This window comes from Petaurus breviceps, unplaced genomic scaffold, assembly GCF_028583685.1.
Source record: "Petaurus breviceps papuanus isolate PSGF00001 unplaced genomic scaffold, PetGlider_PUasm1.0 90792, whole genome shotgun sequence".
In the NCBI taxonomy this organism is placed as follows: domain Eukaryota; kingdom Metazoa; phylum Chordata; class Mammalia; order Diprotodontia; family Petauridae; genus Petaurus; species Petaurus breviceps.
The window spans coordinates 19987446-20011985 of NW_027187347.1; the positions used below are offsets into that span (position 1 = coordinate 19987446).

The 24540-nt window shown below is 37.4% G+C and overlaps 1 protein-coding gene across 1 annotated transcript in view; it reads right to left on the reverse strand.

The window, feature by feature from the left end:
* Positions 1 to 716: 716 nt before the first annotated feature.
* POLQ (DNA polymerase theta) overlaps positions 717 to 24540 on the reverse strand; it is a 131187-nt gene continuing 107363 nt past the window's right edge. The window contains exons 25-30 of the mRNA XM_069070003.1: positions 21936 to 22120; positions 20414 to 20525; positions 14885 to 15009; positions 9415 to 9568; positions 3344 to 3453; positions 717 to 2589 (exon numbers count right to left, since the gene is read on the reverse strand). Of these exons, the coding sequence (XP_068926104.1) occupies positions 2476 to 2589; positions 3344 to 3453; positions 9415 to 9568; positions 14885 to 15009; positions 20414 to 20525; positions 21936 to 22120 (800 nt within the window). The 3' untranslated portion in view covers positions 717 to 2475. The remainder of the gene's footprint in view (positions 2590 to 3343; positions 3454 to 9414; positions 9569 to 14884; positions 15010 to 20413; positions 20526 to 21935; positions 22121 to 24540) is intronic.

Consider the following 24540-nt stretch of genomic DNA (forward strand, 5'->3'; position numbering starts at 1 on the left):
CTGGCAGGCTAGAGGCCTTCAGATACAGAAGTCTAGCTTTGTTTCCCTCATTTTGTAATGAGATTTCCTTGCCCTGAATTTCGGGGTGCTCAGGAACTGAAAGACATGCCTGAATTTTGTAAATGTTTAAGCCAGTAACAATCCCATCTAGGTATAGTTTCAGATAGAGGGGTATAACTAGATCGCCCTATTTATTGCTTTCTTCTGATCATTTAAAAAAAAAAAAACCTTTGCCTCTGGTTTAAAAAAAAAAAGCTGGGATAGGGTTCTGAAGGGCTTCAAAAGCTAAACAGAGTTTATATTTGGCCAGAGTTAACATGAAGCCACTGGAATTTGAGTAGGAGAATGATACAGCCAAATATGTATTTAAGGAAAATCACTTCCACAGAAGTGTGTCAGATGGACAGGAATGGGCAGACTTCAGGCTGGGAGGTCAGTTAAGGGGCTATTTGCAAGAAGAAAGACAAGTGGTGCTAAAGGCCAGAACGAGGACGGCTACTGTAGAAAGGAGAAGTCAGATTCTAGAGGAGCGATGGAAGCAGAAATGGCAAGATCTGGCAACAGACTGAATGTGGAGGGAGGAAGGTTAAGGAGACTGAGGGAGTCAAGGATAACCATAAGAGGCAAAGCTGGGAAACTGGAAGAATGGTGGCACCTTCAACAGAAATAGGGAAGGTTGGAAGAGGTGTGAGTTTGGGAGAAAAGAGAATGAATTCTACTTTGGACATATTGAGTTTGACATCTCTGGGATTCACAGTTTTAAGCAGGCAACTGCTGCAGTTCTGAAGTCCATATATGAACTAAGAAAAAAAATCATTCACTAACCATTGGATTTAAAGAACATCTTATTGAGAAACATTACAAACTTATGCATTTTAGGACAATTAAATCAATTAAAGAATTGGTAATAGAGAATATGTGACAACTTTCCCACAGGGAAGTCCACTGTACAAGGAAACAAGAATGAATGAGCTTAGCGGTGCTATAAATGTCCTTTCTCTTCTGCCACCTTCTGGAAAATACATCAATCCTTTTTAAAAAAATTCAAAACTATGTATTGAGTCCCTTTTGCTTCACATGCAGACAAGTGTATTTCATTGTCTGTCAAAGAGTTACATTTAATAGTACCAAGAGTCTTCATATTAAGCTTACTTTAATATGGAGAGACATCAAATCTAAATATCTGTTTCTGGGTAAATGAACATAAAAGAGCTATTTAGACAACAATCAATCATTAACTTCATTTACAACAGTTATGCTTGGCACTCTACCAAAAAGTAGGACAGAGAGATAAAAGCAGACTTTTTGATGTTGTAATGTGGCAATGGTTTCTAAAAAAAAAAAATTTGAAGCAGAATTCATCACAATTCATTTTATTTTAACAATGAAAAGGGCCAATTTTGAGGCCTGGTATAAAGTGCAATTTTTATAACATGAGGTTTTCAATTACATGCAAAAAAAAAAATGCCCTATTCTAGAATGGAAAAAGGTACTAAGACAACAATGAGAATGGGAAATTTTCACTGTCAGATTCAACTAAGCTTCAAATGAAAAAGAAGGTTCCTTTCTAAAACAAATGCCAATTTAAGAGGTCTGGTGTCATTAAAAGGAACACAAGTATTTTAAATACATTGCGTATCTCGGGATAGAAATTAGAAGGAAGAGAAATTTTTTCAAGAAAATACATTCCTAGGTAACATTCAACCATTTTTTTCGCATTACAGTCTTAAAATTCATAACTGAGACTCCTAAGGGTTTAGAATCACTTCATACCTAAGATAATTCCCACCCACCCCCAATGGTTCTTTCTAGATAAAAATATCACAAAAAGCTTAACCCTGGTGTGCAAAATAAATACAAATTTATTTATCATCATCCCCCGTATTAGTATCAAGGCTGCTGGGATCTAGGGGAACAGAACCAAATGTGTTGGGACAAAATTGCTGCCTTCCAGGAAGCTTACTAGAGCTCCCTTCCTTCTCCACCCTAGCAGAGACAACTGAGAAAGATCAGTGTGTCAGGTACTTATTAAGCACCTCCTTCAAGCAGACATGTCATCTATGGCATTAAGCCAGTTTAAGCAGCAATGGGTTCACATAATAACAGAACTGAAAGACCATTAAATTCTATGTACTTATTCTTTAAAAGGTAATTCCCAAGACATTTTGTGAGGAGTTACAATCATTAAATTCTATTTCATTTGAAGAAAATTCATTTTTCCCCATAATCATAACAACATCCCAATATCCATATGGAAATGTACCCTCCATAAAAACATTCATAAATGGTCCCTCAGGATGTGAAGTAATGATGTTTTTTAAAAGCCTTGATAAAAATATCCTGGTTCATCCAAGAGCTGCTGCCATTTTGGTTGTTGTGGTTGGGCATCCTCAGGGCAGCCTCCATGTAACAAGGAAGGAAGGCCATGCAGAGGATCAAGATCCTTGACCAAGGAAAGTCTCCTCCCTTCCAGAGTCACACATCCAAGTCATGCAGCTCTCCCCAGCTTGGTCCTATCTTCACTTTGACTTTCAGTTTCACTGAGAGCTTCACTGCATTTTCCATTTCATTCTTGACAATCTGAGCGACCTAAAAGTAAACACAAGAAAGTAAGAGACTCCCAGTGGGAGAGCGGAGTTTCCTTTTCTCCAGGGAAGAGCTGGACCATCTTTCAGAGGATGCAGCCCTCAGATAAGTTCTAGGTATTTTCCTTCAGAGGGTCTTCCATACTCCCAGGTCCAAAATGGGGCCTCCCAAAACAGTCTCCTAGGTTGGTCTTCAATGACCAAACTATTTTTCAGGTAGCTGAATGGTGGAGAACCTCAGAAAACAGCTTAGTGAGAACTCTAGAATCCCTGGCTTCTAGATTCCAATCTTCCCTTGATCACTGCTGGCTTGGACTGTAGATCCTACTATAACTTCCCGAGGTTCAGAAATTTCCCTGCAGCCCATTTTCCTAAAAGCAGAGTCTCCCTTTTACCATCAGCACAAAGACACAGAGGCAAAGGACCAAAACTCTCTCCTTCATTAATAGAATGTACATTCCTAAAAGGCAGGGACTGACTCACTTTCATATTTTATTCCCTGCACCTAGCACAGTAGGCTCTTAGTTAATGCCTGTTAATTAAATGACTGATTGATTGGCTCTTCTTTAACTGTGATTCTACTTCTCCATTCCCTTGGGCCTTCAACTCTCCTCCAAGCCTACAGCTAGTTTCAAAAGTCTGCAATGGATGGAGGGGGGCAGTGCACTGGACTGGGAGAAAAGGCTCTTTTTTGTCACAAAGGGACTACCTCAGGTTGCAAGGGCACAATAAAAACTGGTTCTACATTGTAAAGATACCTGGACAATATCATCTTCTGCCACCTCGTAAAGGAGCTCATCGTGCAACTGAAGGATAAAAAAAGCCCCTCTTATTGGGCAAAATATTCTTTGGAATCCTTTCTTCAGTCCTGACAGGAAAGAGGGGGAAAGTATAAAACAAAGACTAAAATTAATCACCATGTCTACATTGTTTTATAAGGATTCAACAATTCAAATATCACAGTAAAACTTCGGGATTTTGAGATAGCATGGAAAACTTTAATCAAGGAAGAAGAGGAGAAAGAAGTATTAATATAGTGCTTCAGATGACAATATCTCAAACCAAGATGGCAGTCCATGAAATTACACCACTGTATTGATCAGGAAAATACAGAATTTACCTATCATGCTTGAGAGAGCTTTCCTGGCCTTTTGTATTAACTTCCCATCCCTCCCACTCCACCACCATGTCTACTTTCTAGAGACAAAGATATAATACAGAAGAACACTGCTGCAAAGTCCTGGCAGCCTATTCCTCCTCAAGCTCTAGAGGCCATTATTATCTCCATTACCTCCTTCCCCACAACCCTTCCCAACACTCTCTATTAGTGAACCAGAGCCTAGTCAGCACTTGGAATACAGGGATACTGACAGGCAATAAATCCAAATTTTAAAAAAATCTAAATCAATTTTTTAAAAATCAGAATCATTTGACTACAAATGTGTTCTTGGGAGAATTCATTAACTTACTGCTTCCTTTGCCTGAGAATTCTTCTACAAGAAGAGTCATTAACATGGAATCTAATCTCTCTTCTTCTCTAACACTTAATCCCACTGATATAAAATTACAGGGTAGCTAATCAGAAACCACTTCCTCCCCTGCCATCAGTGTCACTGCCTACACCTTCCATGTCCTGACTTGGATGACTGTGTCCTCTAGAACCCCCATTACACCATTAATTCCCCTTATTTTAGAGTTCTTCCTCTCATGCTCTGTCATCTCCATACATATAAAGAAAAAGACACTACATCCATGGCCATTCCTTCCAGTACCACTGGATCCCTGTTTCATACTCCTGAGATACTGGTCTCAGATGGGGAGTCAGGATATTCCCTCTTTCCTTTAGCCACTTATAGACCCACTGCCATCACTCAACAACCATCCTCTATTCTTGAATTTCTTGTTCCCTAGTCCTACTTCTGAGTATCCCTTACCAAGTCCCAATCCCCAAAAATCTGCCATAACTTCCCCCCATTCCTATTCACATTCTGCTAAATAAAGCTGACAACTGCTGCCTATGCCCACTTACATGTTTGTTATCTAATCTTAAATGGGCCTTCTGAACATGAAAGCAATCCTTAATTCCTACCTAATTGGTTCTCTATCAGCTCCCCTCTCCCCAACAGCTGTTCAAACCTTCTCTTCTCCCTTTAAGGTTATCACAGTACTTCCTCCCTCCAGTGGCTCAGAAGAAAATATAGCCTCATACTTGACTGAGAAAATAAAGGCCATTCTTTCTGAGTTTCTTCTTCTTCTTTATTTCAAAACCTCTGCATATCATAACCCATTTTCTCTACCTTTTATTCTCCGATAAAGTATTCATTCTACCCATCACATCCAACTCTTCTACTGGCACAATTGGTGTCATCTTTCCTGCCTCCTCTGGGAGATGGCCCTTAAAACCATACCCCTTTTCTCCAATCTTCAACTTCTCTCTATGAACAGTCTCCTTTTCTGCTGCTTACAAATATACCTAGGTCTCAATCATTCTTTAAAAGTCTTCACTTGATCCGACCCCCTCTCAAGCTATTGAGATATCTAAACTCATTCCCTCCACTTTCCTCTAACTTTTTAACTCCTTACAATCTCATTTCTAACTTAATCACTCAACTGAAACTACTCTCTCCAAAATTACCAATGATCACTTATCTCTCAACTGACAAAGCTTTTTCTAAAGACTTTTTTTTTTTTTAAGCAATCAGGGTTAAGTAACTTGCTCAAGGTTACACGGCCAGTTATTTCTGGGTGTGGTGCTGAGTGTCTGAGCCCGGGATTCGATCTCCAGGTCGTCCCAACACTGGAGCCGGTGCTCTTACTCGCTGAGCCACCTGGCCGCCCCTCTAAAGACTTTTTTCAAAGGCTTTTTCTAAATTCTCGTATTTCTTGACTTCTCTGCAACATGGGTCACACTGTGATGTTTAGCTCTCCTCATGGATACTCTTTCCTCTCTGGGCTTGTATAACACCGCTTTCTCTCAAATTTGCTGAGGGTTCTTTCAGTCTTCTCTGGGGGACCATGATCCTTATAAATTGTCTATGACTCTGGATGAGTCTGTAACCAGGTATTCTTCTCTACACTTCTCTACATTCTCTCAAGTGACCTATCAGTTCCTGACCAGCTCATTTATTACCTCTACACAGATTACTCCCAGATCTCTACATCAAGCTCAAGTCTCTCTTCTAAGATCCAGCTCCACATTGCCAACTTCCTATTTTACATCCCAAACTACATGTCCCATTGGGCATTTCAAACTCAACATGTACAAAACAGAAACTATCATCTTTTCCTCCAAAACCACCTTCTTCCATAGGCCCCTATTCCTGAGGAGAACATTATTCTGCTTCCGAGACACCTAGGTTCACAACTTCAGTTATCTCTGCCATCCCTCACTCCATGCTATTTATTCAGCTGCCAAGTATTGTTGATTATCTCCACAACCTCATAGATATGTTTTATCTCCACTCATGGCCACCAACCTATCTCATCACTTCTTACCTGGATTACTACAATAGCTTCCTAATTGGGATCCCTTTGATTCTTGACTCTTCCTTTTCCAATTCATCCTCTACCCAGCTGCCAAAGTTATATTCCTAAAGCATGTCTGATCATGTCACTCCTCTGCTCAATAATCTCTAGTGACTCCCCTTTACTTTTATTATCAAATACAAACAACTTCTTTTGGCATTTAAAGCCCCTCAAAGCCTGGATCCCTAAACAGAGGATGAGCTCTTTGAAGGCCATGATTATTTAATAAATGCCTGCTGACTGACTGCCCACTCAAAGGGAAGATTGGTACAAATTAAAATAAATCAATATGGTCTCGTTACTGATCATACTTTCCTATATACTCTACTCCACTGGTGTCAAACTCAATATAAAGAGGTGCCACGAAACCAAGGGCTACAGTATGACATGAAATTCTGCTTTCTTGACACACGAAGAATTCATTTATCACTCAAACTTTATTGTGCAAGAAAAATAGCACAAATTACTATTATAATGATTTGAACATAAAAATCCCATGACTTAACAAGTTGGGAAGTACCTCTTTTAATCTATCCCCAGGGGTGGGGAACCTACAGCCTGTATAGGTATGCATCAGGCAAAGTTCTGCCACATAGCTTTTGAGTAATCTCAGTGATGAGGGGGGAGGTCCAATGTTGCAACAGTACCATAAACAACCATGACAGGTTATAAGATGGTACCCAGCCAGCATCCAAGCCCTGCAGCTTACAACCTATACCTGCCAGAAAAGCAAGGGGATACTTCATTGTCTTTGGGAGGAAAATGAGTCAGTTCTGGATTTCTGTATCTTTGCAAACATCTAAAGGTGAGCCGAGCACAAAAGTATCAATGTGGATACTATGGCACATAACATGATGAAACTAGTACTTAGCTCTATGACTTTGACAGAGTCATTTAAACTTTTGAGTCTGGGTTGATTCTTGTAAAATAGAGATATTACCTATCTCACAGGGCTACTGTATGTTTTATAACTGTGAAGGGCCATATGAATTATGATTTTCCCCTTCTGTGTCAATGTCTGAACTGGGTTCTGTCACATGCTCACAACTTCATGATACTGTGACTGAGCTCATGGTAATCCTCATCAGTGAGAAGCCCCTGATGTTTTATCAAAGTGATCACCCACAACATCTAAGTCTCATCAATTAGCACAACTAAACAGCATTCCTCCTCTAGACTACACATTCAATGCTGTGCTACCATTTCCTGAAAGAATTTGTTCTGTGTGTGTACCTTCCACTAAACAGAACACAGAAAATTCAGAGCATCAGCCCTCAAAGGGACCTTACAGTTCCCACCTTTAATGCTCTGTGTCAGCTCTGAGCCCATTTATGACGTCTCTAGAAGAGACCAAGTGAATATACGAAGAGAGTAAACCAACATGCATGCAGGTCCTTCTGCTGGAGTGAGCAAACATGCCCGACAGTATCGTTACTGTTAATAAGTGCATACACTGCTTATAAATATCATATACTGTATATTTATACATATAATGTATACTGTTTATAAATACATAATAAACTACACCAAATACTTGGTAACCTGGCATTCTGTTGACCAGACTGATCTATAGGAAAAATTCTACACTTAATACATAAATATACAATCAAAAGTGATGTCTGATTATACTAAGACGATTTAAAATCCTGATGTCCTTTCTGCATCACCCAAGAAAGATTAAAGTAATAAATCAAATTAAATCAATAAATTAAATTTAAAATAAATTAAATCACTAATGAATGGTATGATATCATAATTGTTTATAAGCCAGAATATCTATTTCCATGCCCCAAAACAGAATTTATTTGTTCAAGTCAAAAAAGTAATATAAATGTCCAGAGACACTGGCGAATTCTCCAATGCATCAATGTATCTACGTATGTGCTTGGTTACATAAACATATTTGGATTCTCTATAAATTGGTATGACATGTTAACCATATACTAAGCAGACACTTAATCAGAATACTCTTATCTTCACCATGCTGTATAACAGAATTTAAGATCACAGGACCACAGATTTAGGGCTTAGTGGTCACTAAGTCCAACTCCCTCATTTTACAGATGAGAAAACAGAGGATTACACTTAATAAGTATCTGAGGCAGGATGTGAGCCCAGGTCTTTCTCACTTCAAGTTCAATGCCCTTGTCAGAATTCCATGTGACTTTAGCCCAAGTTAAAAGAGCAACATAAATTTCAATAGATCAAGGCAGCTGTCCCTGACTACTGGCAAAAGTAGGATTTGAACCCAGGTCTTCTAAATGAAAATTCAGTCCTCTTTCCATGACAGACTTTCTCTGTCCTGTTTCCCTTCAGGCATCATTATCAACAACAAAGTTTTTGTTTATATAGTGCCATAAAGTCTACAAAACACTTGACATACATCTTCTCATTTGATCCTAACAACTAAAGTCACAAAACTAGTAAATGGCCAAGCTAGGACTTCAACCCAAGCCTTCTTACCCCAGTCCAATGAGCCTCCAATTGGATCACAGGGGCACTTCCCAACTCAACAATCATTCAAGCCCACTATTTCTACCTACTACCATTTATGCTGAGTGTGATTATACACAGAATGAAACACCTCGGGCACATCCTCTCTTTGCTGTGCACATCCAGACGGACGATGCTCCCAAATCCCCACTCTGCACTGCTCCAGAGCTCCTCATGGGTCTGGACCTTGCCCCTTCTTGCCTTGTTGTCCAGTGCAGCTTTTTCCCACCAGCAAAACCCCAGGCCCTCAGTGATTACACCTTCCCATTCCTTCCCCCTCTATCACTCTTTATGCCCCCCCACCCCGGCATGACCCCTCCCCTAGCCTTAACGACCTCTCCTTCGAAAGAGCAAAACAAAAGCAACAACAGCAGGATTCCTGTAAGGAAAGCACCTCAGAGAGTTTAAAGCACTATATAAATGTGAGAAGTCTGACAGCAGCCTCTGAGCCAATAAAGATTACTTCAAGAAAGGAAACAAAGTGAAGGATAAAGAATTAGGAAATGGCTGACGTAACAGCTAAGGTCAGATGCAATCTGCTTGTGTAACAGTAAGCAGGGGACATGTTTTTGAGGCACAAGAAAAAAATATGAAGACCACAGCGAAGGAAGGACACACAAACAGGCCAGTTTAGAGTTTATTCATAGAACCTGAGGATCACATATGTTCACTAATTACATAAAAACGGACATAGTCAAGAAAACTATGAAACACTCACAAGTGAAATGAAGAGCTTTTCTAAAAAATCAGTTCCCTCCTCTTATAATTACCTTCTCAACTTTAAAAGTAGCACCACAGAAAGTAAACACACCTGTTCTGTCACCCCGCAGCTTACTCTCTCTATGTCCATGTGACCGGATGACAGAAGGGAGAGTCTCTAATCGTCGCTGAATGTTAACAGTGGCTGTTTTGACGATATCAGCAGCAGACCCCTGGACCGTGGTATTGATAGCTTGACGTTCAGCCTGTAAAGGAGAAAAACTCATTCTTTCAATGAAGAAGAATGTAGAATTATCCCAATATCTGATTCAATAAAAAATAACTGGGTAACCACTTTGTGCAAGGCATGGTGCTAGGTAATGCAAAAAGGACATAAAGAACACTTCTTAATTTCAAAATATTTATAATTTACTAGAAGAAAGATAACAAATGCCCAAATGATCATATAACAACATTCATTACATATTTATGAGATACTATTTAACTAAATAAGTCAATAGGAAACTGTAACTCATGTATAACCCCCTAAAAATTATCTATAGATGCTAGGTAATGCAAAAAGGACGTAAAAAACACTTCTTAATTTCAAAATATTTATGATTTACTAGGAGAAAGATAACAAATGCCCAAATGATCATATAACAACATTTATTACATATTTATGAGATACTATTCAACTAAATAAGTCAATAGGAAACTAACTCATGTATAACCCCCTAAAAATTATCTATAATTCAATGTGTTTCAATTAAAAGTGCATTGACCACCAATTGCTTCCCTAGAAAAGGCAAAGAAGAGGTTTCATATGCATTCTAACTAAAAATATCAGGACTTTAAAAGCATTTTTTATTGTGAACTTGGAAAACATCAACCAACATGACCATATCCAGAGACAAAAAATTTCAGAAAAGGAAAATGGCATATAATAAACATGACTATCATGTACGGCTTGTTTTTCATTAATTAAATAATACATTTAACACAATGGTCCCCAAACTGTTCCAATTGTGTCTCTCTCTGAATTTCCACAGCTTTTTTTCTAAATAGTTTCAAATTCACCAATATTCTTCTTTCCTTTGGGCATCACTATCCCTATACTTCCTTTCCTCCTATGAATCTTTTCCCCTCAACCCTCCCAAAATAAACAAATGCTGTGTTTTAAAAAGTTAAGTACAGTCAAGCAAAACCAATCCACACATTGGTTATGACTAAGAGTATGTGTCTCTTTTCCACCTCTAGGTCATAACTTCTCTCTCAAGAAAGTGGAAGCATAGGGCGGCGAGGTGGCACATTGAGTAAAGTGCCGGCCCCAGAGTCAGGAGGACCTGAGTTCAGTTCCAGCCTCAGACACTTAACACCCACACAAAAAAACTAGCTGTGTAACCTTGGGCAAGTCACTTAATCCCAAATGCCCTCCAAAAAAGCAAAAACAAAAGAAAGTGGAAGCATAGGGCTGCGAGGTGGTGCATTGAGTAAAGTGCCAGCCCCAGAGTCAGGAGGACCCGAGTTCGGTTCCAGCCTCAGACACTTAACACCCACACAAAAAAACTAGCTGTGTAACCTTGGGCAAGTCACTTAACCCCAAATGCCCTCCAAAAAAGCAAAAACAAAAGAAAGTGGAAGCATGATTCATCATCAGTCTTCAGGATTTCTGTCACTCTATTAGTCTTTCAAAGTTATTTTTCTTCATAATGTAGTCATTAAATAGAGCGTTCTTCTTGTTCTTCCTGCCTTCATTTTGTATCACTTTATACAACCCTTCCCAGATTTTTTCTGAATCCATCCCATCCACCAGCAAAATAATATTCCATCACAATTACATACTATAATTTGCTCAACCATTTCTAAACTGATGGGTACACATTTCTTTCCAGTTATTTGTTATAACAAAAGGTGTTGCTACGGGATGTTGCAGTAGATAGAGCACTGGGCCTGGAGTCAAGAAGACTCATATACTTGTTGCATGAACCTGAGCAGCTTTAATCTGTTTGCCTCAGTTTCCTTAACTGTAAAATGAAGATAATAACAGTACCTACTTCTTAGGGTTGTTGTGAGGATCAAATGAGATAATATTTGTAAAATGCTTAGCACTGTAGTTGGTGCACACTAGGCACTTAATGTTTCTTTCTTTCCTTCTCACTAATATCTTTGTACATACATGTCATTTCCTTTCTGTCTTTGAGCTCTTTGGGGCATAATAAATCTAGTATCTGATTCGTTGGGCCGTGGGGGAGAGAGCTGAGAGAGAGAGAGTTTAGAGAGCTGGGAAGTACAAAAAAAGTACAGACTAATTTAAAGCTCCATCAAAAGTATATTAGCGCTCCTGTCCTCCCACAACATCTCCAACAATCATCATTTTCTTTTTAATTTTTGTCAACTTAACAAGTATGAGATGGAACCTCAGAGTTATTTTAATTTACATTTCTCTTATTGAGTAAAACACTCTGTCAGCATCAAAGCACAACATGAAATAGGTTCTCTGGGCTACATCTTTGCCTACAAAGGAAAAGAGCTTCACAAGGTGATCTTTAAATCTATTTTTGTTCTAAGACTGGGAGGTAAAGGTAAGGTATCATTATCCATATGATAATCCCTTAAACATAAGACTATAGATAACAAATTGCCCAACAAATGCATTCCTTCCATCTGTAATAATTTGGATAATGGTTTTGAATTCCTTCATCACCCTGAGTGTCTCCTCTGGATGGACAATCCAAAAATGCCAATGTCCTTCTTAAAATGTTGGGGAAATCCAGATGCGATCCAATATGGGCCAAATGCAGTTGGGACTACAACATCTTGTTCTAGACATACCAAATTTCTGCTAATAGACCTTAAAATTATATTAGCTTTTTTGCTGCTAAATCATACCACTGCCTCACTGAGCTTAGCATCCACTAAAAACCCTTTAGTTTCTTTTACATGACACACATTATCCAGTACCCCCCTCCTGTACTTGTTAAATTGACATTTTACATATAGAACTTAACATTTATCCCCACTAAGTTTCAGCTTATTAATTAGGCCCAACATTCTAACAGGTCAAGTTCCTTTTAAATTCCATTAGCTTTTCAAATGTCATTTCATCTGAAAATGTTATATATAACACACTATCTATGCTTTCATCTATGGCACTTATAGAATTGTTGAAACAAAAAGGATCCAAACAAATAATTCTATAGCACTCTGTTAAAAATTTTCCAACTTGACAAAACAAAAATATCATACTTTCTGGTCATTTAGCCAATTCTCTCTTGACTGGCCACATTATCATACAGCCCACAACTTCCTAATTTGTTCATAAAGATATTATGAAAAATTTTGTCAAATCTCCTGAAGTTCAAGTATATCATGTCTAAAGTATTCCCCTGATCTAAATGTTTAATCATCAGGGAGGAAGAAAGGAAGGGAGGGAGAGAAAAGGGAGGGAGGGAGGGAGGGAGAAAGTGAGGTTCATCTCAGTGTATTTTATCCTCACTGAACCCACGACAGCTCATGGTGATAACTAGTTCCCTGACCAGTCACTCAAAAACCAGTGCTTTAATAATTCATTCTAGAATTTTGCCCATAACTCACATTGTCCTCACTTCCCTAAAGTTACTTTCCCTTAAAATAATTGTACTAGTTGCCCATCTCTACTTCTATGGCACCTACACATGTTTTTCTAAAAACAATCAATGGTGGCTTATAAAATGTATATTTAAGTTTTTCAGGACCCATGATGTAGTTGTGACTTGAACTCAACATCATCTTACCATGCCAATTGCCTAGTGATCATTTTGTGTTTTAATTCCTAATCTGAAGGTCAATCTCCTTGATAGAGAAGATGGAGCAATATTAAAATTTAGTAACTGCTTTTAATCCATTGCCCATTTTTATCATATGTTCCCCTAAAACAGTCCTAATTCTTCTTTGTTCTTCCTCTTGCCTCCAACATAGCTAGAAACAAATTACTTTTGTGGTCCTTAGCACTTACTTCAGGTGAAACAGCTAGATGGCTCCATGGATAGAGCACAGGGCCTGGAATCAGGAAGACCTGAGTTCCAATCCAGCCTCAGATAGTTATTAACTGTATGGATCTGGGTAAGTCACTTAACTTTTGTTTGCCTTAATCCATTGGAGAAGGGAATAGCAAGCTGCTCCAGAATCTTTGTCAAGAAAACCCCAGGAACGTTATATCAGTGTGCTGTGATCCATGGAGTCACAAAGGGCAGGATATAGCTGAATAACAATAAACACCTCATTCTAGGCTTTATCATTCATGACACTCATGCGGGGACATGCCATTCTCTTGCACTTATCCTCTGCTGACTGCTTTTTTATTCTATTTTCTGTTCATGTCCTTATAAAATTTGGTACTAAATAATGTTTCTAGTCACACTGGGATTCAGCTCTTCTTTCTTTGTCTAGTAATAGCATCATAGATTGAGAGCTAAGGTACTTCAAATAGATATCCTCTCTCTTGGTAACGTCTATGAAACACCAGAATGTGCAAGATCATTCTCTTCGGGAAGAACTTCAAACCTACTACGCAGCTAAGATATCAGCAGACTTACTTCTTCCCTTTCATTTTGGGAGGTAGATGTTTCTATCACTCAAAACTCCTCACGCAGATTTTGATTCTCCTCTACCTGCTGGGATTATTTTATTTTCTCTTGTGGCTGAAAGGAAATTCATACTCTACTCTCTCAAGGAAGATTTTCCTTACCCTGATAAGCTAGAAAATAGAGAAATAATCCTGTCGCATGCTTTTCAATTTCTCTTCTAGTCAAATGAACATGCTACATTTTGTCAACATGTTGTTCTTAGTTGTTTCTGGAAGAAACACTGACCAAGTACAAAGCATAGGACACTGAAACATTGTTCTCACCGCCCACACCTAAGGTACACTATGGTATGATGCTCAGGTCTCTGCAGATTTTATTACTAAATCTTGCCTTTAGGTGAAACAAGAAACCACTTGTTTGCCATCCCTATTCACAATGCCAGGGCCCCAAAGATTTTTTTATCAATACAATTTTATATTGGGCTTTCTTGTCTTTTTTTTTTTTTTAACCATTATCTGGCACTATTTCTCAGGCACAGAACCAATCTGCAAGCATCAGATTCCCAAGAATAATATAAACAGCAGGTGCATTCACTGTCAGATATGATGTCTTTTGAAGGAGTCCATCTATTTCTTTCTTGTCTTCCTTAATCTTATCCCATCTCACTGTTTGTCATACACTATTATCTTTCTGTACTATCTTTTCCCTATGCTACTGTGTTCTATCCAAAGAATTTTAATTGTGACTACTAACAAATAATAAGTAATTTCTTAAATTTAGCATTTTATATTATGTAACCAAATTCAACAAAAGCTTTTACATACTATATACTACTTAATTTCTTTTAAAAAGACTTTATGACAATTAACCCAAAGTATATATACACTCATCATAAGACTAATAAATCTGCCAAGATTATTAGTCAGGGTCTAGAATTACAGATTTAACTTCCACATTACACTACACATATATTTTTTTAACTTCTAATTAGTGTCTAGAGAATGTTCGACATACATGGGATTTACTGTAAGGATTTGGGTCTTTGATTGCAGGCAAATACCTTCGCCTCCCCAGAATGGTCTGAACAAACCCATCTCTGTGGCAGTTCTTTACTGTCTCTCTTAGGAAACGCTGAATACCTAAGAGAAAAATAAAATAAAATCTAAATACACTCTGAGTCTATAATTTATGCAACATACTTACTTCTTCCTAAAGAAACACATTAAAATATCAGTCAGGTTACTTTGAGAAGTAGCCCAGGAGAGTGGAAAGATCCCTGGGATTTGGGGGAAAGTAAGACTTGGATTTGAATCTCAGCTTTGGCACTTAGTATATGTGCTATACTACAAAAGTTATGGTTAAAATTGCTACCCACTGACTACCCCAACTCCAGGCTTTGGCAAGGAAGGTTTCATGGAGAAGTGGTTGACACTGCAAGCAAAGAGTCTAAAATGACGGTAGCTGGAAGGAATATTCACCAACAGAATCTAACAGAGTCAACTCTCAGCAGTAATTCAACTAGTAACCTCCAACTCTCAACAAAAGACAAAAGAATAAACGGGAAAAAAAAAGGAAACACCCTTGGAAAAGCTGGAATGAGGAGGAGGCACTTACTACTTCTCATAATTAGGGAACCACAGAAAAATATTATTCAAACACTGAGGTGAGGAGACGGGGGAGTTAACAAACCTCACCTTTATCAGGGTCAGGCAAGGGAAGACTATTCTTAAGGAGCAGGCTGATAAAAATACAGTAAACAGAGAACTGGGATGAAAAAGGAAGGAAGAAGAAACAAGGCCAAGAGATAGCCAAAGAGAGGGAAGATCTGGGAAGGAAAACCACAACCAATACAAATGTAGAATGGATTATCAGAAGTAGAGGGAGATAAGGAAAAATCTTATACCTAGTGACTACAGAGAGAGTACTATAAATAACCAAGTTATCAAAAGGATATTTTATGGAATCAGACAAAATAAAAACAAAATATATTTTGAGAAATAAAAGTTCAAGAATGTATAACGAGAAAAAGTAAGAAGGGTGTTTTGGCAGATTTCAAACTAGTCTACAAAGCAATAATCATTAAAAACTATTGGTGGGACAGACTTGATAAACAAAACTTAGAAATATCCTATACAGCAATAAATTTCAAATTGATAAATGATCTGAATATGAAAAATCAAAGCATAAAAAGAATAAGACAGTAATGGAAAGTTCTATCTTTCACAACTATGGATAGGACAAGAATTGTGAACCTAATAAGAAAGAAGGATATGAAAAAACAAAATAGGCAATTTCAGTTACATAAATTTTTAAAGTTTTTGAACAATTAATATCAACTTAGAATCAGAAGAAAGATTTTGACTGAAAAAAATTTCCAATAAATTTCTCTGATAAAAGTGTAATATCCAAATGTATGGGAAACTGATAAAAAAAAATTATAAGAGTATTGGCCAAATAGGCAAGAGGCTTGACAAAGACAGCTTTCAAAAAAAGGATAAAAACTATCAACAACCGCTAAAAAAATCAAAGAAATGCAAATCTAAACAACCCTGAGGTGCCACATTTCACTTTTCAAGCTTATACAGAAAAAGTCAGTGCTAAAGAAGACAGGAATGATAGCACATTGCTAGTGTATTGATTCAATTGTTTCAGAAAATAATTTGGAATGATGGAAAAAAATTAATAAAAGTTACTAAATTTAAATTGTCCTTTGACCCAAATCTCATTCTATTACAACTATATTCAGTTATTGATAACAATAAAGTTCCATATACAAAAATGTTTGAAACAACCTTAACTATAACAAAATACTAGAAACAAAATGAATGCAACAATTAGAAAATGACTGAAAAAATATACTGTTGTATAAAGAATGACAAATATGACGAATTCAGAAAAACTTGGGAAAACATCTATCAAGTGATGTAAAACAGAAAAAAAGAGCCATGTTCACACTGGCTATATAACAATATAAAAAAAAGTCAACAAGGAAAGTCAAACAAAAACTGATCAAACACACAGATTGATGTTAGGACCATTCTACCAAATTTAAGGGATACAATCTTCCTTTTTGTTAATAAGAAACTAATTACATTGCTGGGTCATATGTCCCTAGAGGTCAGTGGAAGAGAGATTCCACAGATATCAAAACACTGAAAACAAAATTTTTTGTGGTAGCATAAAACTGGAAGCAAAGTAATTGCCTATTGATCTAAGAACGGCTAAAGGAAAAGAATAGCATACTCCTATGATGGAATGTTACTGTACTGCAAGAAAAGATGAATAAACTGAATATACTGATGCATGGAAAGACTTATACGAAGGGGCTTGAGAGGAATACAGCAGGAAACAGTGGTAATGAACAAAAAGAAACACACACAGAAAAAAGATACTTCACATCCTAAAAAAAAAAAACCTGACAGCATGCTTTTTATAGAAATGTAATCTGTATGAGTGTTTGTTGGAGAGTATCTACTGTAGCCCCCAAAATATCAATTTTCTTAAACAAAAACCAAAAAGGAAAAAAAGAACCTATTTATCCTCTATGCAATTCTTTCAACTCAACAAATTATGAACATTATTAAGAATACTTTCAAAAGAAAAACAAAACTGCCCATGGATTTGACAGGAAAAAATTACACCATTCACATGGTCAACTTTCTGATATGCACTCTTGTTTCCCATTTTTCCCAAATATATTATATTGTGCTAGTGGGTACGTGATAGTTTTTGTGACTATCTAGATGTTATATCCCTTTAAACTCGCCTGATGAAAATCCTTACTGATTGTGACTTTCAAAGGCAAAATTCAAACCACATATGAAGAACAAGTATGATGAATCTAAAATGTAAAGGATTCCTTTAGAATGAGTCATATCAAGGATGGGGTCAAGATGGTAGAGTAAAAGCAAGGACTTGCTTGAGCTGTCCCCTAAACCCCTGAAAAAATGGCTCTAAACAAATTCTAGAGCTGCAGAATCCACAAAATGACAGAGTGAAACATATCTCCAGCCCAGGATGGCCTGGATGATCTACAGGAAGGGGTATCTTACACTGGGCTGGGAAGAGAGCCCAGTCAGGCATGGGGCACACCCGAGGCAAATGGGACCAGAGCAGGCCTCAGGGGACTGAATCTCTGGCAGTTGGGGCGGTTTCCAGACTTCTCAACCCACAAATGCCGAGGACAGCATGGAAGGTGAGTAGGGGAGAACTCTGTGGGACCTGAGTGAAAGAGGAATCTTCAGTCCAGACCCAGACCTGGGGCAGAAGAGGTGGCAGAAACGGCAGCAACAACAGCAACTGCTGCTTCCAGTGCTCTGGGCCCATAGACTGTGGGGAATCCAGCAGCTGATACAAAACCCCTGAAGCCTTGGACAGTACACTCAGTCCCACCCCCACCCCCACTGCAAGCAGAGTCCTGCCTTGACAGGGAGTTAGAAAGTCAAGTATTTGACTAGGAAGATGAGTAAACAGAGTGAAAAAGAGTCATAATATAGAATCTTACTTTGGTGACAAAGAAGATCAAAACATACAACCAGAAGACAACAAAATCAAAACTCCTAAATCAAAAGCCTCCAAGAAAAATATAAATTGGTCTCAGGCCATGGAAGAGCTCAAAAAGGATTTTGAAAATCAAGTAAGAGAAGTAGAAGAAAAATTGGGAAGAGAAATGAGAGTGATACAAGAAAATCATGAAAAAAGACTCAACAGCCTGCTAAAGAAGACCCAAAAAAATACTGAAGAAAATAACACTTTAAAAAATAGACTAACCCAAATGGCAAAAGAAGTCCAAAAAGTCAATGAGGAGAGAAAAGCAGAATTGGCCAAATGGAAAAGGAGATCCAAAAGCTCACTGAAGAAAATAATTCCTTCAAAATTAGAATGGAGAAAAGAAGCTAATGACTTTATAAGAAATCAATAAATTATAAAACTGAACCAAAAGAATGAAAAAATAGAAGACAATATGAAACATCTCATTGGAAAAACCAATGACCTAGATAATAGATCCAGGAGAGAGAATTCTAAAATTATTGGAATACCTGAAAGCCATGATCAAAAAAAGAGCCTAGACATCATCTTTCAAGACATTATCAAGGAAAACTTCCCTGATATTCTAGAACCAGATGGGAAAAAAAAAATTGAAAGAATCCACTGATCACCTCTTGGAAGAGATTCCAAAAGGAAAACTAGAAATATTATAGTCAAATTCCAGAGTTCCCAGGTCAAGGAAAAAATATTGCAAGCAGCCAGAAAGAAAAAAATGAAAGTACTGTGGAAATATAATCAGGATAACAGAAGATCTAGCAGCTTCTACATTAAGGGATGAGAAAGCTTAGAATATGATATTCTGGAAGTCAAAGGAGCTAGGATTAAAACCAAGAATCACCTACCCAGCAAAACTGAGTATAATACTTCAAGGGAAAATATGGACTTTCAAGCACACTTTCAAGCATTCTTGATGAAAAGACCAGATCTGAAGAGAAAATTTGACTTTCAAGTACAAGAGTCAAGAGAACAATGAAAAGGTAAACAGGCAAGTGAAATCATAAGGGACTTATTAAAGACGAACTGTTTACACTCCTCTATGGAAAGATGATATTTGTAACTCATGAGACCTTTCTCAGTATTAGGGTAGTTGGAGAGAATACATACACACACACACACACACACACAGACTGAGGGGTACAGGGTGAGTTGAATATGAAGGGATGATATCTAAAAAATACAATTAAGGAGAGTGAGAGGAATATATTAGGAGGACAAAGGGGGAGATAGAATGGGGTAAGTTATCTCACATAAAAGAGGCAAGAAAAAGGTTTCACAATGGAGGAGAAAGGGGTGAAGTGAGAGAGAATGAGTGAACCTCACTCTCAATGGATTTGGCTTAAGAAGGGAATAACATACACACTCATTTGGGTATCTTACCCTAAAGGAAAGTAAGGGGGAAGGAATTAAGGGGGGACTGAGCAGGTCGGGGGGAATGATAGAAAGGAGGGCAGATTGGGGAAGGGGGTAGTCAGAAGCAAACACTTTTGAAAAAGAACAGGGTCAAAGGAGAAAATAGAATGGGGGTGGGGCTGGGATAGGATGGAGGGAAATATAGTTAATCTTTCACAACATGACCATTTTTGAAGTGTTTTGTGTAATTATACTTGTATAACTTATATTGAATTGCTTGCCTTCTCAATGAGGGCGGACCACAAGGGAAGGAGGGAAAGAATTTTGAACTCCAAGTTTTAAAAACAAAAGCTTAAAAAAAATTGATTCTTAAATGCAACTGGGAAATAAGATATACAGGCAATGGAGTACAGAAATCTATCTTGCCCTACAATAAAGTAAGGGGGTAGGGGATGAGAGTGGGAGAGGGTGATAGAAGGGAAGGTCAACTGACAGAAGGGGTAATCAGAATGCATGCCATGTTGGGGGTGGGGGAAGGGGAGAGATAGGGAGAAAATTTGGAACTCAAAATTTTGTGGAAATGTATGCTAAAAACTAAAAATAATTTAAAAAACAGAATGAGTCATATCCAGAGATTTCTTTTACCTGTGTATCTGGATTTGAAGGATTCTATATAACAAGCAGCATCATTTTCTTGAATGCCCATTTGCTCTCCTAGAGATTTAGCTCCTATTCCATAGATTATTCCATAGCAAATCTAGGATAACACAGAAATCCCATTAAGTAAGCAATTTAAAGGCCAAAGAAAAGAGTTTATTGTGACTCACATCTTACCCAATGTTATGGAGAAAGTCGGACTTTTGGCCAACTGAACCCCAAGGACTAACCACTCCCATAGCACCCGCTCTGTGCCAGGCACTGTGCTCATCACTTAACAAATAAAACCCCATTTGATCTTTACAACAACATGAGAGTATTACAGGAGCTGTGACAATTCTCATATTACAACTGAGGAAACTGAGGCAGACAGAGGCTAATTGACTTGCCAAGGGTCACTGATAGTAAGTGTCGGAGGCTGGCTTTTGCTCGTCTTCCTCCCTCCAGGCTCAGCACTCCCTCTGCTCTACGGCACGGCTTCCTCAGTAGGGAACAAAGGAGAGATACGTTTAGAAATAAAGAGATATTCATGCTAATATGGTAAGATGATACTATAAACTAAATTCACTTACATATTTAGCACCATATCCATCAAACCACCAAAGAACTGAGTGATAAGACTAGAAAGAATAATAAGTCAGCTGGAGGAATAAATATTCAAGAAAATAAAGGGAAACAATGGAAAAAGTGGGAAGGGGTGTCAATAGTACTAGATCTCCAACTATACAACAAAACAATAATTTCCCACAAAGAACAATGGGCCTGGAGTGGGCAGGCCTGCACCACTGCACAGTGATTCATGTGCTGGTCTTGACCTCAGACATAAACCACACATCCCTTGTCATGTCACTTAACCTCTATGAACCTCAGTTTCCTCTTCTCTAAAACGGGAAAAATAACAATAGGCAAATGTAGGTTCAAAAATAGAGAGCCAACCTAGAAGGCAGGAAGACCTGGGGGGTTCAAATTCTGCCTCCTAAACACACTGGCCATGTGACCCAGGCCAAGTCAATGGTCCTCTCTGTGCTCAGAAACCTCTCTAAAGCTACTGATTTCCAGAGCAATATCCAGTCAGTCTACATTAGTAGGAGGTTTTCTAACCAGGAATTTCCTCCACTAGTGAAACCATGGGTTTAGACCAAAGAACAAAACCAACTTCCTGGAGATGTCATAATGATCAAATAGTATAGTATGCATTCAGGGCTTTAAGCAATTATATAAATATCATTATTATCCTGGTTCTGCTACTTACTACTTGTATATGTGCTTGGACAAGTTATGTTCCTCCTATGACTTTAGTTTTGTTATCTGTGAAACAGAGACTTGGACAAGGTGACCTTTAATGTCTGTTTCAGCTCTAAATCCCATGAATCTACTGATCTACTTCCTAGGCACAGGAAGAGTAAAACACTTAAGTGAGAGTTTTGCAAACTAAGGCCTCCAAACATACAATTCCTGCTACTTTTGGTGTCTAGTTTAAAAATGTTTATTTGTTTTCCAATACATGTACCTGCTTGGCTTGCTGTCTTATATCATCCCCAACTGTCTCTGGATCAATCATCTTCCATTCTGCTGCAATACTCTTAAAAACATCAGCTCCACTGTTTAATACCTCAACAAGACGACGGTCCTGGGATAAATGAGCCAAGATCCTCAGTTCTAGCTGAGAATAATCAGCAGCCAGGATCATTCCCCCTAGAACCAAAAAGCATGTCCATTACAAAGCAGGGACAAAAGGAGCCAAAATTTATAGTTTAATTGGATAGAAGAATGCCATTAAGTAAGATGTCAGAAGAGTCAGAATTTTAGAGCAAGAATGTTATTTAAGACATCAAGTCGACTAATAAATTTAAATTTGTTCTTTTGTCAGTGTATCTTAATTCAGTTTTATGACTTAAAGTTTCTCTTTTCAGGAAAGAGCAGAAACAAAGTTAGGTTCCATCATGGGTTAAACATTTAGCAAGAAAGTTGGGTAGGATCAAGTATCTTTAAAAAAAAGAGCTACTGTCAGATTTCACACAATGACCAAATGAAAAAGAAGCAAATAGCCCTGAAATATATTTCATCTCCTTGACCACTAAGAAACTGGGGAAAGAGCTTTATTTTTTTGAGGATGAATTAGCAATTTAATCAGTCTAATCAGATTCAGAGGCCACAACTAGAAGTCCTAAACAGAACTAAATTGGTAAAGAAAGAAATTCTGCATAGAAAAGTTGCTATTTAGGCTTTATCTTACATAAAAAAGTTTGTAGCTACTTTAATAATGAATCTAGAATCTCAATATCTAGGATATGTGAGGCATCCTAGATGGGAGCCATCATTAAGATCAGCATGTAATCACCTTCACTACTTAATATTATATTAGAAATGTTAGCTATAGCAATAAAAGAAAAAGAAATGAAAGGAATTAGAATAGGCAACGAGGAAACAAAACTCTTGCTCTTTGCAGATGATATGATATTATAAAATCCTAGAGAATCAACTAAAAACTACTTAAAATTATTAACAATTTTAGCAAATTTTCAGGATACTAAATAAATCCACATAAATCATCAGTATTTATATATTACCAATTATTACCAATATCATTTCTATATATTACCAAAAAAGTACAGCAGCAAGAGACAGAAGGAGAAATTCCATTTCAAATAACTAGAGAATAAAAAATACGTGGGTATCTACCTGCCAAGACAAATACAGGAACTATATGAACACAATTATAAAACACTTTTCACAGAAATAAAATCAGATCTAAACAACTGGGAAAATGATAATTGATCATGGGTAGGTTGAGCCAATATAATAAAAATGACAATTCTACCTAAATTAATCCATTTTTCAGTGCTATACAAATCAAACCATTAAAAAAATTATATTGTAGAACTAGAAAAGTAATAAAATTCATCTGGAAGAACAAAAGCTCAAGGATATCAAAGGAACCGACTTTTAAAAATGCAAAAGAAGGTAGTCTAGCCATACCAGATCCCAAATTGTATTATAAAATTATAATTATCAAAACAATCTGGTACTGAGTAAGAAATAGAGTGATAGATCAATGAAACAGATTAGGTACAAATTACATTATAGTAAATAACCATAGTAATCTAGTATGTGATAAGCCCTAAGATTCAAGTTTTTGGAACAAAAACTCATTATTTGACAATAAATGCTAGGAAAACTGGAAAACAGGATGGCAGAAACTAGGTATAGATCAGCTTCTCATATCACATACCAGAATATGGTCAAAATGGGCACATGATTTACACATAAATGGTGATACCATAAGCAAATTAAGATGCATGGAATAGTTTACTTGTCAGCTTTATAGATAAGGGAAGAATTTAGTACCAAAGAGGATTTTGAGAGCATTATAAAATAGATCATTTTTATTATATAAAATTAAAAGGATTTTACACAAACAAAACCAACATAAGCAAAATTACAAGGAAAGCAGAAAACTGGGGAAAACACTTTTGCAGCAAGTATCTCTGACAAAGGCCTCATTTCTCAAATATATAGAGAGGTGAGTCAAATTTATAAAAATAATCATTACCTGATTGATAAATGGTCAATGGATATGAACAGGCAGTTTTCAAAGAAATTAAAGCTATCTTTAGTCATATGAAAAAATGCTCTAAATCATTATTGATCAGAGAAATTCATATTAAAACAACTCAGGTATCACTTCACACCTGTCAAAGGGGCTAATGTAACAAAAAAGGAAATTTCAGATGTTGGAGGTGATGTGGAAAAACGGAGGCACTAATGCACTGTTAGTGGAGCTATGAACTTATCTAATAACCAATCTGGAGTGGAATTTGGAGCTAAGCCCAAAGAGCTATAAAACTGTGCATACCCTTTAATCTAGCAATAAATACCACTGCTAGGTCTACATCACAAAAACATCCCAATAAAAGGGGAAAACATGTATTTAAACAAAAATATTTATAGCTGCTCTTTTGTGGTGGCTAAGAATTGGAAATCAAAGGGATGGTCATCAATTGGCGAATAGTTAAACAAGTTATGGTATATGGTTGTTATGGAATATGGAACAATAAGTTGGAGTTTTTTGGGGGGGGCTTTTTTTGGAGGGGGAAAGGTAGGGCAACTGGGGT